The sequence below is a fragment of the Lepidochelys olivacea genome (genome assembly GCF_965140295.1).
Source record: "Lepidochelys olivacea isolate rLepOli2 genome assembly, chromosome: 14".
In the NCBI taxonomy this organism is placed as follows: Eukaryota; Metazoa; Chordata; order Testudines; family Cheloniidae; genus Lepidochelys; species Lepidochelys olivacea.
The window spans coordinates 2,585,703-2,603,658 of record NC_140424.1 but is presented as its reverse complement, the minus strand read 5'-3'; the positions used below and the strand labels follow the sequence as shown (position 1 = coordinate 2,603,658).

The 17,956-nt window shown below is 44.0% G+C and overlaps 1 protein-coding gene across 2 annotated transcripts in view; it reads right to left on the bottom strand.

Annotated features, from left to right (window-relative positions):
• RPTOR (regulatory associated protein of MTOR complex 1) overlaps nt 1-17,956 on the bottom strand; it is a 304,649-nt gene that overhangs the window by 25,425 nt on the left and 261,268 nt on the right. For both annotated transcript variants that reach the window (XM_084646962.1, XM_084646963.1), the window contains exons 25-28: nt 6,922-7,027; nt 3,834-3,948; nt 3,048-3,172; nt 1,650-1,754 (exon numbers count right to left, since the gene is read on the bottom strand). In XM_084646962.1, coding sequence (XP_084503088.1) covers nt 1,650-1,754; nt 3,048-3,172; nt 3,834-3,948; nt 6,922-7,027 — 451 coding nt within the window. The remainder of the gene's footprint in view (nt 1-1,649; nt 1,755-3,047; nt 3,173-3,833; nt 3,949-6,921; nt 7,028-17,956) is intronic.

Sequence of the window (17,956 nt, the reverse complement as noted above, 5' to 3'; positions counted from 1 at the left end):
CCACAGAGCCAGGGACACTGTGAGGTGTGAAGGGAGAGGCACCAGTTCTGAATCCAACAAAGCAGCACAGGGAAAAACCAATGAATAGCTAAAAAGCCATCAAACAAGAGAAGCAGGAAAAAGGGGGGGATGTTAAAGGGAGACATATGGGAAGTAAGACTGAGTTGTAAAAATTGCTAGCCTTTGGACATGTCTACACAAACCTGTAGTTTGCTGCAAGCTTTTATCAAACAAATATCTGCAGCCTTGTAACAAAGGGCATGTCTACCCAAACATTTAGTTTGCAGCAAGCTGGGCTGTGACTCTACCCTGCACTAGCCTCCCATTCACAGTCCACGTGGACCCTGCCTGACCTGATGGTACGCATCAGCAAGGTGCACATGGACAGTTAGTGGGAGGCCAGCAAGTGTGGGGCAGATTCAATCCCAGCTCGCTGTGAATTAAATGTTCACGTACACAAGTCCTTTGTGACGTGGGTGGAAATACTTGTTGGACAAGTCACCAAGAACAGGCTGCGCTGGCTCCGGCAGTATTACATAGGGTCTAACAGAGTTAGACTGGATTAGCAGCAGGGAGTTTTCAAATAAACTATGCCAGACTCCTGAGATGAGGTACACAGGCTGAGAAATGAGAGCTGCCAGAGCTTAAGGCCATAATGGACCACTACAATCATCTAGTCTGACCTCCTGCATAGCGCAGGCCAGAGAATCTCTCCCAGGGGTACCTGCATCAAACCCAAAACCGCTGGTTGTGCCACAGCAGATCCATCCAGCCTGGATTTACGGCGTTCAAGTGACAGAGAATAATTGTCAGACCACTGATGTATCCTCAGGCCTTGGACGGCGAGAACACTCGCCTCCCCCAGTAATACCCTGAGACAGGTTTCACTGTCACCCCGGTTAGACTCCTGGTTTCGGCATTGTGCATGGTTGGGTGGCCTTTCCGCATGCAGACTAGCTTGGTATTTTTTAAGTTCCCAGGTGGTTTGAGTCTGATTGTGCCACCGTCCTGTACATATCAGATGTACATTGCCTACGCTTCTACCAACTCTCGACCCACAATAAGTGACAGGGAGTAAGTGCTAAAATGGAACACAAGCTTAGTGTGGCCACAAGTGCAACGTGCAAAGTTGTGCAAAGGGTGAGCAGCCAATCAAAGGGAAAGAGGAAATAGGTGAGCTATTCATAAAACCCAAATCGGGGAAGACATAACCACCTGCTACAACCAGTTCAGGGTAGGAAAGTGCTCAGTACACCCTTGTTCTGCAGTTCTCTCCTCAGGAGCAAAATAAGTTAGCTTAGCTCCAGGCAACTCCAGCAGAGCCTCTGATGGACAATGTGGCTGTGCTCCTCTATTCCACTGTTGGAGAATTATCCTCCATCTCTATCCCCTTGCACTGCTACTCCCCACCTGGCTACTCTAGTCATACTTAGCTCAGAAGAGCTTGTGTTTGAGGTTCATGTGGACAAGTGGAAAAGGAATCCCTTATCAGGGCTTGGTAAGACTCCACTCCAAGGCCCAGAGACTGTTAACAAGGATGTTACTGAAGGCTGAAATAGAACAACTTGTTCCACTTTACCTATCCCTAGAAAAGGTCCCAGCAGGGTAAGTTATTTCTACCCCCAGATGAGAATTCAACACAGACCCACCTCGTGTGGTTGGCAACATGTCCGACAAGCCCTGCCAGGCAGTCACCATCTCGGGATTCTTTTCCAGGTCTGCAAAGTTCTTCCACACTCTGACAGCACCGTCATCTTGAGAAGCATAGAAAAAAGGCAATGTCACTGCTGGTACAGACGTCACTTAGTTACTTGGGAGCAGATGGAGAAAGGAAAGATAACCTGGAATTGTAATCATGGACTCCTAAATGGAATGAAAATGTCACCTGACCTTCCAGGCCCCTTTCTGAATGATTTCTCCTACACCTGTTTATAAGGGTTCTTCTTCTCTCTAACCTTATGTCCATGCAACCTAAGGGATTATTTCACCAGGGACTGCACTAGGAGAGTGAACACCTTAATTTAGTTGTAAATCCTTCTCTTTGAAAACAGTTCATTTTCACTAGGACTTATCTCTTTTCCTTCCTTCCTATCAATGCTAAGAACCAAAGTACTCTACTAAATACAAAACACAACCCAGTATGAGAGCTTCACCAAAGCCCACCTTCTTGGCACAAGTCCTTCATGCCAGTGTCTCTTCTCATTTTGTCTCCGCCCCCGTAAAACTGTTTTGTGCTAGAAATCAGTAATTTGAAAGAGAAATGTCCTAGAGGTCTCACAATCCCTCTCACACATTTCTTAATTATGCCATAATTGCACACTTCAGGGCTGACTTTGAACAGCAACTGAAAACATGTAGACCATCAGATTTACAACAGTTCCCTGGAAGAAGTAAATCCCTCTCACAGCTCCAGAGACTGACAAATGGAAAAAGCAGAACTTTGTGTTTCCCTACAATAGGGCAATCTACAGAAGTTCTTTTCCCAGGTGATTTGTCAGGGACAGGGAAGAGACTTGCAGAGAAATTTGGAGCCATTTGAGAAATTATAATGTAAAAAAATACACAGGCAGGCCATGCCCATTCTACAGCTAACCCTGTGTTAATAACACTATTTGACAGCACAGTTGTAGCATGGTATCCCTGTCTGCTGTGGACAGGATTTCCTTCCCATTAAAAACAGTGCTGACTGAAATTGTGTGGCCTCCAGAGGTCATCTATACAATAAGGTTGTAACATGGTTTGTAACTGTGCTGGGGGAGGACTCAAAACCATTCATCAAATGAATCAGGTGGCAATCGTGATTGAAAATGGTATCAAGAAGTATTTACTGCATCAAGTTCAACTCAAAACAGTTAAATTATTCAACCCTGCTAGCCATAAACTTCTCTCAGGAGCCTCCCAGGCCACGAATTCCCATGGTAGGGTGAATGGACCAGCCGCATAAAGGAGAGGGGAGGGCTCAGAACATCTCACATGCATCTGAAGCCTGTCAATGATTCCTCCTCTCTCCTGCCCTTTGACGATTTGGTGACCGAGGCTGAACTCACCTGTGGCAGTCAGGAGCAGAGAGCAGTCTTGTCCATTCAGGTATTCCATTGCTGTGATCCTGGTATAGCGAGGGTTCCCATTGTGGAAATAGTCCAGTTTCTCCCCCTTCTCCCAATCCCAAAAACTGGGAAAGGTAGTGGAATATCAGGTCAGATCTGTATTCACTGAACAAGCCGTAAAAAGCAGCTTTCCCACTAAAGTGTCACTAAAGGTTATATGCACTGGAATTAAATTTGTTTTTCTCCTTAGAGTATTGAGTGTCTTTTTATTAATGCCTTTCTATAACATCATCTCCAGCTTCTGCAGAGGAAGTAATAAGATTAATATCCTAACCTGTTATAAATCTAGTTATAATGAGGATCCTCTACCTACTGACACAGAAGGCCACTGTATTTGTTTAACACAGGAGAGATGCAGACTTCAAAACCATCACATACTGCACCTAAGAGGAGCCAAGTCTCTGAGGGCTTTCCATGTCCAGCCAGCATGAGTGGGACCATGTGGGGGCAAGGTGTTCAGCCCCTGAGGTGGGGTGAATTATGTGTTGCTCTGGACAATACTAGGAACAATGCTGCTAGGCTGCAGAAGGAGCCTGCCCCACCCCCACCCTCAGCTGGAAGGAGAATAGCTATGGAAGTGGATGGGGGAGAAAATGAGGACAAGCATAGCATCCCCTCAAAGAATTCAGACCACTTGGTGTCCATCATTGGGGCTGACAGTCCTTACATGTCCAATCATGACCCTGGAAGCCAATCCCTTAGGGTCAGAAAGGCAGAAACTCTTACCAGATGCTGTCTTTATCAGCTACTGCTATACATGGTGTGAATGGATGGAACTTCACCACGGAAGGAACGCCTGGATTCCTGTTCAGAAAGATTTGATCATCTAGCCGTGAAATACCTGGGGGGGAGGGGGGAAATGAGAGAAAACCCAGACTTAGTACCTGGGAATCAAACCACAAAAAGGATATTGTTCTCTACTTTCTGTACAATCCTCAACCTATCCTTCTAAGCTTCACACGTGGCCAGTTCCTTTGTCCCACCAGACTTTGTGCCTTCTTTTATACCACCCCGTACTCCCAACTAGCATATGCCAAACCCTCACCATTCTCTGCCTCCCAAAGCCTCCTTAACCATAACCTATCAGGTGATCATGAGTCCCTTCAGGACATTGTTCTACTGGTCTAGCAAAACTCTTTTGCTTAGCAGAACCACAGACACTTATGGTGCTACATACGCAATAATAGTTTAAGTTGTTCTCTCCCTAAACCAGAATCCTTCACTCTTGCCATGTTGCTCCAGACCTAAAACTGTTGGCCTCCCACAACTGGCCTATTTGGGGCTGATGCTTCTCCCTCCCCACCCCACCCCACCCCACCAGAAAAGAAAACATGCCATCTAGGAAGAGCCTATGCTGGAGATGCTTAGTCAGTGAGCTCTCTCCAGGACAAGAGGCTCATATCCTCTGTGAGAGTGAAGAGCTGCACAGCTCTTTTCACTGTCTCGCACTCCTGAAGTTATAGCTGGGCATCTCTGGCAAATTTTAAAATGGATGAAAACTTTTCTCTACAAGACAGTGAACGTCAAAGCTGCTCAGAGCAGTCTAGCAAGTGGGCTAGGTGTTCGTGGGTTCAGATCTCACATCAGGTCTTCAGTTCATATCCACTGATGACACTGCTGTAATACAGGGCTGCCAAGTCCAGAAGTGTCACTGAAACGATCCATGTCTACATCACTGTTGTAAAATGTTGATGCACCTTTCATCTGAAAGGGGCCAAATGCTAATGGAAAATGCTCACAAAAGCCTGAAACACTGCCATTCGTTTACAGGTCGAGTTGCTAAATATCCTGGGCTCTGGTATGTGGAGTCTCTGACAATCATTTCACAAAGGTTTTATTTATGCAGGCAGAGTAGTTACACAGTGTGTGACTGTAGGATTTCTGACTTTGGGAATCATCATCAGGATACTCATGGTGGCATCGTGAGTCATTGCAAAATTTCTGAAAACCTAAATGATTACAAGGTAAGAATCCAAATCATTGCCAAGTTATGCAGCTATTTCCACTCCACTTTAGCTGCTAGCAGTAGCACCAAGAGTGTGGCGGAAATGCAGAATCCTGAGCTGACAGCTTGTCAGCAGATACAGACTTTAGACAGTTTGTTTTACAATGCATTGATCTAAGTCTATTTTAATTTGTTGTTAATATTTGGGATCTTGGTTGTGTTATTTTTACAAGTAATTTGCATTTCACTTTCAGTCTGGGTGACAGAATCTGAACCTGTCCATGAAGAGATTCAAGCCCATCAGGCGGACACCAGCCCTGCTCCTTTGTACTATCTGTATTCAGAAAAGGTCCCTGACCCATCCCTTGCACTCTCCTGGTTTATGATATTCTGCTGTGGTAGACACCAGGCCATCCATTGTATAAGACTCAAGTCTGCCAGCCCTCCAGCTGCACATGAGAAACTGAGTCTCAGATAGCATCTTGCTCAGCAGATTAATGTTTCACACTGATTCTATCCCCACCAGCATCTCATATGAGAAAAACACCCAAAATGTTCTCTTCCATGGTGAGAGCATCTCTTGAATATGCAGCCACACACAGAACCACAATGTAGGGGAATTACATAGATTCACCCCCCACTACTCATTGGCTAAGCAAGCTGCAGAATGAGTAATAACAACAGGTCTCCTCATAGCTATGTAAATTCCAGAGGCTACTTTAGTGGGCTAAACTGAATTCAAATACATTAAAAAAAAATCCTAGCCTGACTGCCACTTTGAAAATGCATAAAGAGTTATCAATAAGCAAGGTTAGCTTTCAGCAGAGCACTGAATATACATGTTAATGAAATATGAACCCAAGGCATATTAGAGGAAAAGCCGAGAGTGTAAATGAGGCTGTACATAAAAGTGCTAAAAAATATAATGGGATACGAGGCATAAACAATCATCTCTGGAGCTCAGTGGAGTGGGGGAATTCTGGAGTCATTCAGATGCCTGCTAAACATCAAGAGGAAAGGACATCATTCACCTTTGCAAAACAAGCTGATTTGGCATGACTGTAACCTGAGTAGCATTTGACACACATCAAAAACCCTGATTGTGCCCTTTGGGCCAGGTGGGGACTCTGAAGTTTAACCTGCCATCCCTTTAAAAATGTAGCCGACAATATCCATCAGAACTTGACAGGATAGGAAAGAAAGGCCAAAACAGTAAATCAATAGTATCTGTTAAGGGTCTCTAAATTATCCATTTTGTGCTGGACACTTGAGTACCTGCGGACAAGCCATCTCCGACTGGCAGAGATACTGAAAAGCCCAGCTGCTCACTTCCAAGTCCAAGGCTTCAGGGTGAATGCATGCATTTAGAATTGTGAACCTTGTCAATTCTTTTAGCAAGAAAACCCCTTCTTACGGCAGGTTCTCGCTCTCAAAAATCCCTGATCTCTTATTCTTTCCCACCCCAAGTTCAACTCAGATGGTTACATAAAGTGATGATCATTTTTGGCTGACCCTGCTACATATGCCCATATTCCTTAGATGATAACATTGCATTTAGGTTTTCAAGAGGGAAGGAGAACTTCTACACTCACCACAATCAGGTCAATCCCCTGAGCAGGAGTAACTACTTGCAATAAATGAAGCCCTGTAAGCTTCAAGATAAATCACCTCTAGGGAAACACTTCACAATTGAATAAGCTCCTGTTCCCCTAATGGGGACAAAGGCCAGTGACTAGTTAAACACCCTGGTCTCACAAAGGCTTTGCATAGTTTATTGTTATTTACTGTTTGTATTACAGGAAGAAGGGGGGGGGGGCATAATGCTAGCTGCAGTACTTGAGAAAAGTGCCTGAGAAGTAGAGAGCTCACCCTTCTGGATGATCTTCTGTGCTTGCTTTCTGACGCGGGTGTTGCGTAGAAACCGCCATTCCCTCTCTTTGCGGATCTGGCTCTCCAAATCATGCTCTTCTGGAATCTTCCAATAAATGAATACATTAATAAAACAAAACCAGAGCAGCTGTAACTATCCAAAACTAGCTCTCTCTCTCTCTCTCACCACACACACACACAAGCCAGAATCAGAGATTCTTCAGCAGGTGCAATCCTACATCCAGCTGCCGACAGTAAATGGAAAGAGCACACAGGACCGTATGATTTTAAATATTTGACCATCTTTTTGATCCGACTCTTTTCATTGTTAGTAATCTTTTCCCTTTATCCCTCTCCTGGACAGGCGTCCTGTATTTTGTCTCATCTTATTTATTTTTATTATAATAGGAGCAATTACACTCTCGGAGGAGAGAAACGAAGCAGGTCTCTGCAGGCAAGGCTGTCTTTCACTGGGAATACCACAGTGAATGCAGGGAACTGGTCAGCCTGGAAACACTGGGTCAGAAAGAGGAGAGACGCAGATTGCCACCCAAGAGAGCTGATGGCCAGGGAGTTGGAAGCCTGACAGTGGATGTTGTTGTTGGACCACAATGGGGAAAAATAAGTGCAGTTGCCCTGAATTATAACACCAAGTAGCCCCTGCAATGAACCCATAGACAAACTGCACCTTACAAAACTATCCCAGAGGCAACCCAACTACTTTCCTCTGTCTGCATATAATATAGCTTATTTTGCAATTCATCAAAGGGTCATAAAACACTTCAGAGCAATGAAAAAGAAAGAACGGAGCTCTCACGTAGGCAGAAAGTTAAAAACTTGTATTAAAATTTTCCTTTCATTGTCTAGAACTGACAAGAGGTGAAAGATAATATTAAGTATTTTATGTTTAAATCTCAAGGTTTTCACGTGATCAGTGCAGCACTGACTGACAAACTGAAGGAATGTTTTAGCTTCCCTTACTGGAACACAACTGATTGCAAGGAAATTCTGTAACCCCTTATCTTCTCATCTTAATTTCACACCAGTAGAGCTGGGCTGGAAATGGTTTTCCTGTGCCAGGAACATTGTTGAGATTGCCATTTCCCACCCCACTCTGCACAGGGACGGCATCGAGATCTTTTGGCATTTTTTCCTTTTCAACAAACAAAACACCCCTAGAGTCAGGCTGCACCCTAGGAGAGCCAAGAGCCCAGTCGTTAAGACACATGCCTGGGATGTGGGAGACCCAGATGCAATTCCCTGCTCTGTCTGAGTCAGACCAGAGGCTAGAACCTGGGTCTCCCCCATCCCAGGAGAGTCGCCTGAGCATGGAACGGTTGGCTAGTCTGGAGTATCTCTCTCTCTCTCTCTCTTTCTGACCAGAAATGATTCATAAGCCTTACCGGTCAAAAGTTTCACTGAAACTGGTACCTTCCCACAAGTTTCAGTTTTGTCAAATCAGCAATTTCTCATAAAAAACATTTGGAGGGAAAATCCCACACCAGCTCGACACACAAATCCCTCAGTCTGTGAAACTTCAGGGCAACTGAAATAAGATATACTCAATACCATACAACTGGGTCCTATTTTGCAACCCCTCCTCACACTGAGTAGCTCAGAGGTTCAATAGGTTCAATAGTACTAATCAGGAGTATGAGTTGCACAATGAGACCCACAGGCTAAAAAGGGCTGGAAGGGACCTCACAAGGTCTCCCAGTACACCCCTGCGCGATGAGGCAGGATTAAGTATACCTAGACCATCCCTGACAGATGTTTTCTAACCTGTTCTTAAAAATCTCTAGTGATGGAGATTCCATGACCCTCCATGATTAACTATACTTACAGCTAGAGAGCTGACCTAATATTTAACCTAAATCTCCCTTGCTGCAAACTAAGCTGATTACTTCTTGTCCTATGGTGGAAATAGAGAACAACTGATCACCATCCTCTTTATAACAACCTTTTACATATTTGAAAACTTAGCATGTACCCTCCAAGTCTGCTCTTCTCTAGACAAAACATGCCCCATTTTTCAACCTTTCTTCATAATTATTCCAGTGGAGTAACCACAATCTTTGCAGGCTTGAGCTAAATGTTTAATTTCTCTCTGGCCAGGTCTAAGTTAGACATATTTGCTGGTATAGTAACGTCACTTAGGCTCGGTCAACACTATGAGAGAGGGGTATGATTCCCCTGCTTGTGTACACATACCAGGAGTAGCTCTGATCCAGACACCATGAGCATAAATAGAAGTGTAGCGGGATAGCAGCAGGGAGGGCATGGTTGAGACGTGCTGAGTACAAACCCACCAGTTTCAGGTGGCTCAGCCAGGCTACCATGGCTACACTGCTGTTTCTACTTGTGCTAGGGATGAGAGCCAATGCAAGTAAGCAAACACAAGCAGGGGTTAGTCCACACTCCTAGCACCCAGTGTGGACACAGCCTGCAGGAGGCAATGTCTTCTCTGACATTTTTATACTGGCAAAAGCCTTAACACAGATGTAGTTGTAACTTATACAAATTCTTTGAGCACAACAAGCTATCTTGGTAAAACACGTTTTTGCCCAGTATAAATGGTGTCTACACTAGGAAGGTTTGTTGATATAGTTATGCCGCAATGAGCTTTATTGGGTTGTGTACTTTTAAATATGAATAAGCTAAAGCACCTTTGAATTTAAAGGCACAAGACACTCCTTTTATAAAAATACCAATGAACAATGCACTAAAGGCTTTATTCAGAACTGCAATATTAAAACAGTAAATACAGCAGGTAAAGGGCTTTGTCCCTTTCAAAATGTCTTTTCTTCCCATCCTCCCCTTAAAAACCATTATCCATAGCAAGGGGCAGAGTGAATGAAGACGAAGATTGGTGTGACTAGTAAGCAGTGTGCACTGCCATGTGGGAGTCCCCAACTCGATACCGGTTCCGGTCCGTGTGTTACAGGGGCAGCATGCTCAGCTGCTGGGGCTGAAAGCATCCCTCTCTTTCAGCGCTCTAGAACAGAGTTCTGCAGGCCAGCAATTGTGAGGGGCCTCAGGAGGGGATTGTGGGCAAGCAGGCCTCTCCTGCACAAGCATTGTAGAAGAAACAAGGGAAGGGGACAAAGATGATTTTTCTGCCATTTGATGCATCCTGGCTCACAAAAGTTTGAGAACCACTGCTCTAGAACCAGCCCTCTGGGCAATTAAAAAGCTGCGACGGGGGCTCTGATGAGAGCTACACCCAGTGTATGTCAATGAAAAGGATAACTGCTGCTCAGGAAGGGGTATTTCTTGGGAGGGGGAGCAGGAGGAGTGTTAAGCCCTCCCAGACCCCCCATTTATTTTTTCCTAATGAAAAAGAACTTAAATACCTGACATTACTATGCACACTATGTTCAAAACATCCCACACATTGGAAAGGACTCATAACAATGATTATTGGGCTGGATTGCCTTTTCTTTTTTAAAAAAACACCCAAGTTTCATTTTGCAGCAATCTAGGGTTTATTAGAAAGGAAATGACAAATGACCAAGAATGCAAAGCAATAAACAAGCCCAGGATAAAATGCATCAAAGCATATTCAAGAGCAGAGATATTACACTTTAATGAAAATCCAGTTTCTGTGGGAATAAATTGGAGTAAGATCTAAAGGCCGTCTCAAGCAGGAAGGGGCAGGGGCGTGCACAGAATTCTAACTCCCTCCATTGGCACTTAGCAGCTTTTTCGGACTTGGACAAGGAACTGTGTGCCTGTGGGGAAGCTACTGTCCCCATCCCTGACAAAATATGGTGTGTGCAGGGCTCAAAGATGAGGCAGCAGGTTAAAGTAATATCTGGGCTTTGCATCTCTGAAGAAAATGGACTCAGTCCTTCCAAGGACAATAGGCAGAAAGGTAATGGAGAACTGGCCTGAAATGAGCTATCTTGCAGTGACAAGGTGGGTGAAGTCATATCTTTTATGGGACCAACTTCTGCTGGTGAAAGAAAAGTGTTCGAGTCACACTGAACTCTTCTTCAGGCCTGTGTAGCTCAAAAGCCTGTGTCTCTCTCACCAACAGGAGTGGGTCCAATAAAACAGTGGTTCTCAATCAGCTGCATGTGTACTGCTGGGGGCACGCACAGGTCTTCTAGGGGGTCCATCAACTCACTTAGATAGTTGCCAGTTTTACAACAGGCTACATAACAAGCACCAGCAAAGTCAGTACAAACTAAAATTTCATACAATGACTTGTTTATCCTGCTCTATGTACCATACACTGAAATGTAAGCACAGTATTTATATTATTTTACAATGATACAGTAAAAATGAGAAAGTAAGCAATTTTTTAGTAATAGTGTGATTTTTGTAAGCAAGTAGTTTTTAAGTGAGGTGAAACCTGGGGGTCTGCAAGACAAATCAGCCTCCTGAACGGGGGACAGTAGTCTGGAAAGGCTGAGAGCGACTGCAATAAAAGCTATTACCTCACCCATGTTGTCTCTCTAATATCCTGTGACTGACACGGCCACACCACCACTGCCTATCTTGCAGTGCCAGACACGCTGTGGGCCTGCTTATGACACTGCCAGGCTCAGGGGGAAGTGTCCCCCTCTGCAATCATTTTGCCTTGTGAATTGGGGGTAGAGGGAGAGCAAGAGAGTTAAAGTTGCTGTATGCAGCCAGTACAAGGGGGCAGAGAATGTGGCCAAACCAACGTTCCTTTCCACATCCCCATGCAGGACCTGCCGAGTAACCTCGCTGACCCACTGCACTACTTTGGCTAACAAAAATAATAAAGTACTCAGATGAGCTCTTAGCATGCGCACATACCTGGGGAACTCCTGGGTTACCACGCAAATGTGAGAGCGTGAGTGTCTGAGTGAGACTTCCGCCTCCCTCCCCCCAGTCAGAGTGGTGCTGAGCACAGACTAGGAAGGAAAGGCTGAAGGTATATATTCCAGAGAACACTCGCCGATCAGGTGATCGTCTAATCATTCATTCCTTTCTCCCCTTTCCCCAGCCAGTTTCCATTTAAGCTTTAGAAAATCTTCTAGTAAACAAAAGCCCAGTGTTGGCTTTTGCCGAGCTCTCCTCTAAGCAGAGCTCCCAGAGGAACGTGGGTGTCTGGAATAGTGTTACATGATTAGGATCATGACACGCCACAGATTTATAACACTTCTTGGCTGTCATCAGAAAGAAACATATTACAATTCTGAATCCTCCCACCGACGAGTGCCATTCAAAAGCCAATAAAGTTGTTTTCTTTTAACTCTTTGCCTCTCTCTCAATTCGGGGGTTAGGAAAAGAGGCTGACACGCTTCTACTATAGCAAATAATACTACTGGGTGATCTTTCCTGGTTCGTGTTGCTGCCACAATTTTATAAAGGGTTAATCTTTCTGCCAGGGCTTTGCACGACTGCCAAGATACGGTGCAGTGAAAGTGCTGAAGTTACAGCTAGGATTATCAGGAAGGATTTGTTTATGTAATTCTCACCTTCTAGAATCCTCTCCAACCTCTACCCTCACATTATGTCAGTATCAAACAGACTGAATACTGGCTTCTGCTCTCTTTGACGTGGGGCTTCCATACAGCTGGAAAAGCCTAGGCTGCCTGCATGATACAAATCCAGGGTTGCATGAGGTTGGCAGAATGGCCTTTCAAGAACTTTCAGAACTTTGAGCTGGGTCAAATTCTCGGCAGAGATCAGAATTTCCAAAGCTGTCTGCTGTTGAACTCCCCACCAAGCAATTGCAATGCAGTGTTCTCTTCGTAAATTTATTTGATAATCAACACATAAAGTCCAGTTTGATGGTCTGAAACTGAGCCAGTGATTTATAATGAGAATTAATCCCTGCATTTTCAGAGCAAGGGCTATGAAGCAAAGCTAGACTCATAATTTAAATGCAATCAAGATGTGCTTGCAGTCATTTTCTATTTATTCATTACAGAAATGACTGTTTTTCTTTCCCCGTTTACGTTAGGGAGCAGCATCTCTGCATGAAGTACTAGAATGGAACAGCAATGTCCCTCTCCTCTACCTGCACTTGGCTCATTTTTCACTTCGCTTCTTTAGCGAACTGAAGCTCCCAAAAGGCAGCAGTAGCCAATCAGGGCTCTCTGTTCCTGAACGCTCCAGGAGTGGCACTTCTAGTTTACAGAATTCCAGCCACGAAGGGTAGTGTGAGAATATCAAGGTTGTTGGTTAAGCAAGCAACCATGAGGAAATGTCAAAAAGAAGTTGCATGCGGAACCGTCTCTTGACTCTTTGTGCGCATGCAGAATAATGCAGTCTCCAATTACAGAGCTGCACACCATTTCTCAGTTAACACAATGCACCGTAACATTCTCCTTCCAACGCAGGGCTTGTCTACACGCGAAACGTCACAGTGGCACAGCTGCAGCCAGGCTGCTGCAGCTTCAGTGTAAACACTCCCGCAGCGACGGCAGGGGTTCTCCCATTAGCACAGGCAATCCACCTCCCCACCGGGGGGGGGGTGCTAGGGTGATGGAAGAATTCTTCTATTGACCTCGTCGTGTCTACACTGAGACTGACATCGCTTCCCTACATGGCTCAGGGTGTGGATTTTTCACACCCCCCGTGACGTAGCTGGGTGGATATAACGTTTTAATACCGGGCGGGCTTTAGAGACGCACATGTCACTTCTCACAGTACTATGCACTACTCCGTGTACCCCGGTCAGACAGAGTCCCTGAGTTGTATAACAAGTGCACAGCAAGATTATTTTATACCCACTACACAGGCAGTATCATTGCAATCTAGCCCGCAGAAAAGGGGCAGCCCCGGAGGGAGACTGTGACTAAGGGAATCAATCTCCCTCTTGGTCTCTCTGCTGCTCCTGGGACAGAGTAAACTGACAGGTGGATGCTCGGCACAGCGTACGCTCATTTCCAGGTCCCTTGGGGAGGCAGCATCAAGGCTCCACCCACACCCTGCACATTTGTGGGAAGCAGTGGTAGTACATTGCATTTGCACAAAAGAGGAAGGGGTGCTTTCTGTCCCCTCTGCTGCTTTGTGCCGAAGTGCAGGATGCGCCAAGGCCCTTAATTATTTATATATATATATATACACACACACACACACACATACATACATGACTTGGAAAGAAGGGAAGTTATTAACAAAATCTCAATGAGAAAAGATATATTGGAGCAGTATACAATGAAAATACAGGAAACAGGAATGGACGTAGATTACAAAAATATATCTGCAAAAATATATCTGCAGGCTTCTCTATTCAAAGACTTAGTACATGGCAGGGCAGTGCACCGTAGATTCGTACCATGGCTTGCCATGCAGTAAATCAGTGACACTAAGCACTCTTATTCACACTCTACACACTACTGTTATCATCTTTGTACAAAATACACCTTGTGAGGTATCATTTGAAAATGAATAGCTCACTGACCATTAATATTCTTGCGTGATGTACACACCCAGTCGGTAGAGTTATGTATATACGCTGGAATTATAACTCAAGTGTGTTTAAACCAGGCATGTCAGGAGGAGTTGGTAATCAAGCCTTCCAGCACTGGAATGTGTATTTTATTCTGTGACCAGCCATCTTCAGGCAACGACAATGAAGGTCCATTTTTAACATATTAAGTAAACAAAGCTATAGAGATAAGAAGTGAGAGAAGAAAGTGCATGGAGCTTCCTTTACCACCAGACTCCATGTCACCTTCCTCACAGCTTGAATAAACTTTACTCTGAGGGGTAACCCTGTGAAGAATCCATTTCAAAGGTTTACAGATCTATAAAGATGGGCGACTGAACCTCCAGCAATAAGCAATTGAATCAACTGATTGTATCTGATACTACTGTATTATGAAAATATACAGAGTGCAGTCTTTTCTGGAGCTAATGACACACAGGTGATTAATATCACTGTGAAATATACCCACTAACACTATATGAGGAAATTTGGATACTTTACAAGTTTAGGCTTTAAAGTCTGCGGCTAAACAAGGAGAGACAGGGTCCCTCCCCAACAAGAGAGAGGGCAGCTATTTTCTTGTCTCCTATGTAAATGAAGCATGGTGGAATCAAAACAATGGAAGCTGTATTTACATACAAGGGGATGGGAAGCCCACAGGAAGGGAAGAACAGCATGAGGTCATCAAGTCTCCGAACTCTGGAAAATATAAGGAAAGACAGAAGCCATCTGTGGCTTCCATCACTAGACAGACACAAGAAGCCAAAGCTCTTGCAAGCTGAGAAAGATGAGTCCTTCAAAGGGGGAGGCTGAAGTTTCTGGAAACTGCATATAGGAGAGAAACCATCCTGAACAAAGCCTATTCCTTGCTAGATTAGGTTTTAGATGCATGTTTTCACTTTTATTTGCTTGTAACTCTTTCTAACTTTATTCCCCATACTTAGCATCACCTAATCTATTTCTTATTGTTAACACATTAGTTTTATTTTTACAATAATCAACTCAGTGCTGTGTTTAAAGGGCAGGGTGTATTTACCCAAGTTAATAAGTTGTGGGGTACTTGTGCCTCTTTAGAGGAACAAACAAACCATACTATTTATCTGAACTGTCCAGGAGAGGGCTGGAATGGGGTCAGAATGGAAACCATTATTGAACTTTCACTATCACAAATGCTACCACTCTTGCTATCATGTCGGAAAATGGACGGCACCATGGGGCTGATGAGGTAACCATGGTACAAATTCTGTTTATGAACACAGTTCTTTCATAGTTCTCAGACCACCCCAATTTTTATGGAAAAACACCCAACAATTTATTTGGGCCTAATGGATGCAGAAAGAGGCTCTGTGTATTCACATGATTGACTTTCAGCCCATTTCCCCTTACATCAAATTAGTATTCATAGAGCTTCAATTTATTCTTTTTCTCAAAAAAAAAAAAGAAAAAGAAAAAAGGAAAAGCAATTTTGTTTCATGCATGTGAAGTACTCAAGCTAAAATAATCGCTCCCCATATACAAGCCAATGTTGCTTTTTGATTGGCTGTCTACAGTGATTTATTATATTAATAAGTCACCACTCTTGTGAGCTACTATCCTCGATAGTAGACAAATGTTTTTAATAAGCACTGAGAGACAAAACATTACCCTTTTTTAAATGGCACTATCATCCCCAATTCTCTCTCCTTTTCCCCTTATAAACTTACTTACCATTTTCTGCACTTAGGAACAAGACCCTGGAACTCATCTTGACCAAAGCCAATCTTTGTATAAAGCCCAAAAGCTTGAAGTTTAATCTGGCAACTAAACCCCATAGGTCAGAAATATCTCCCAATATATTACTGGCTTTGCTGCTGTTGTTGTCAAGAGAAAATTACTTACACTAGCAGTAGAGCTGATGAAGCACTGGACCAATGATTTTATTTCCTCTTAGTGATTCACATAAAAAAAAATTAAGATACTTGGAAACCTGCCTACAGTGTAACTAGTTTCATAAAACACAGACACAGCCAATTAGCTCACACTGTTACACTATATTGATATTTAAAAAACAAAACAACACACCATGTGCTTCAAGAATGAGCAGTCATGGAAACCTCATCGTTATTTCTTAGGGGGGGAGGAATTTCCTACAGATGAAATACAATTTTTCCATCTACTCGAAAAACGTAAATAACCAGTAGATGTTTATAAAAGTATGCAGCCAGCAGTATTCCTCTGATTCCCTTCCTCTTAGAGCACCACCACATTACTGGTTTGTGTGACAGACAAACACTGTAATTCAATGGCAAAAAAAACAAAGTAATTAAGAGGTACGGTTGCTTGGTGGTATGCTGCTCCCTTGCAGAACATTGTGTTGAGCAAAACAAACTTCTGAAAAGTAAGAAATGCATAGGTAAGATTGCCCATGCAACCTTAACTCTGCTCTTCTTCAGCAATCCCCCAATATGCCTGTTAACGCACGCGCCCTTTACTCTTCTACCCCACAGTTGCTGAAATATACAAGCTCTGCATCTCCTTTTACAACTCATTCACTCTCATCCACAGAATTTCATTTAACACAGTTAAAAGACAAAAAGGACAAAACAACCGCAAAGATTGCCCATGGCACCTTCTCTCTACCCTCTTGAAGCGATGGATTAATACATACATACTCACACTGGCCCTTGGCAATGTAAGTTTCAGGAGGTTCCAGATCCCCGTGTGTACACACCCACAGCCAGCTCCCCAGAAAGAATACCACACGTTACAATTTAAGAACCATTTCACAGCCTTTTACAAATCCCTCACACTGACCCGCAGGATACCATCTCAACTACACTGTCACTTAATCAGCTTTAAAGTGTTAGAACACTCTCACATTCCACCTCACTGCTGATAATATCCTTTGTAATAAAAGCCCTGTGCCCTGCTACTGACATAACCTACACAGAAACGACGCATACTGCATCCTGAAGGTACACATGCAAAATACAGATCCCCTCATATCACAGCTCTGTTACACGTCCCAAAGCAATCCAGAGCTCACACACACAGTTCTACCAAGCAGAATTAACTACTGACTCTCCATTCAGTGCAGCTACACCTGGCACTGACCACGCTCACTTTACCTGGAGTGCAGACAGGTAATAGATGCTTAAGTTGCTCTCCTATCCCAGCTTGCTACTGACAATTCCCTTTCTACTAAATCCTGGTGCCCTGCTCTTTATATAATATACACAATTCTGCACTGAAATGATGCATACTGCATTGTGAAGGTTCACGTTGCTCCATTCCTTTGCTCACACACATTGGAGGGTGCAAAACATAGATCTCCTCATATCACAGTCACAGCTGTCACATACCTCAAAGTAACTCACGTGTCCTCATATCACAACTAACCCTTTACCAGAAGGCCCAACTTCCGCCTCCACCAGTTAGCGTAGGACACCTAACAACCTGAATGTATTAGAGTGTATGCAAATAATTCCCACGGGCTACGGCCAGCTCCAGGGGAACAGAGGGAATGAGGAATTGCCAAACTGTCCCCCCATTTTGTCCTTTAATTGTGTTAGATGGAATTCTGTGGGTGACAGTGAATGAGCTATAAAAGGAGGTGCAGAGCGCGTACATTTCAGCCATGGT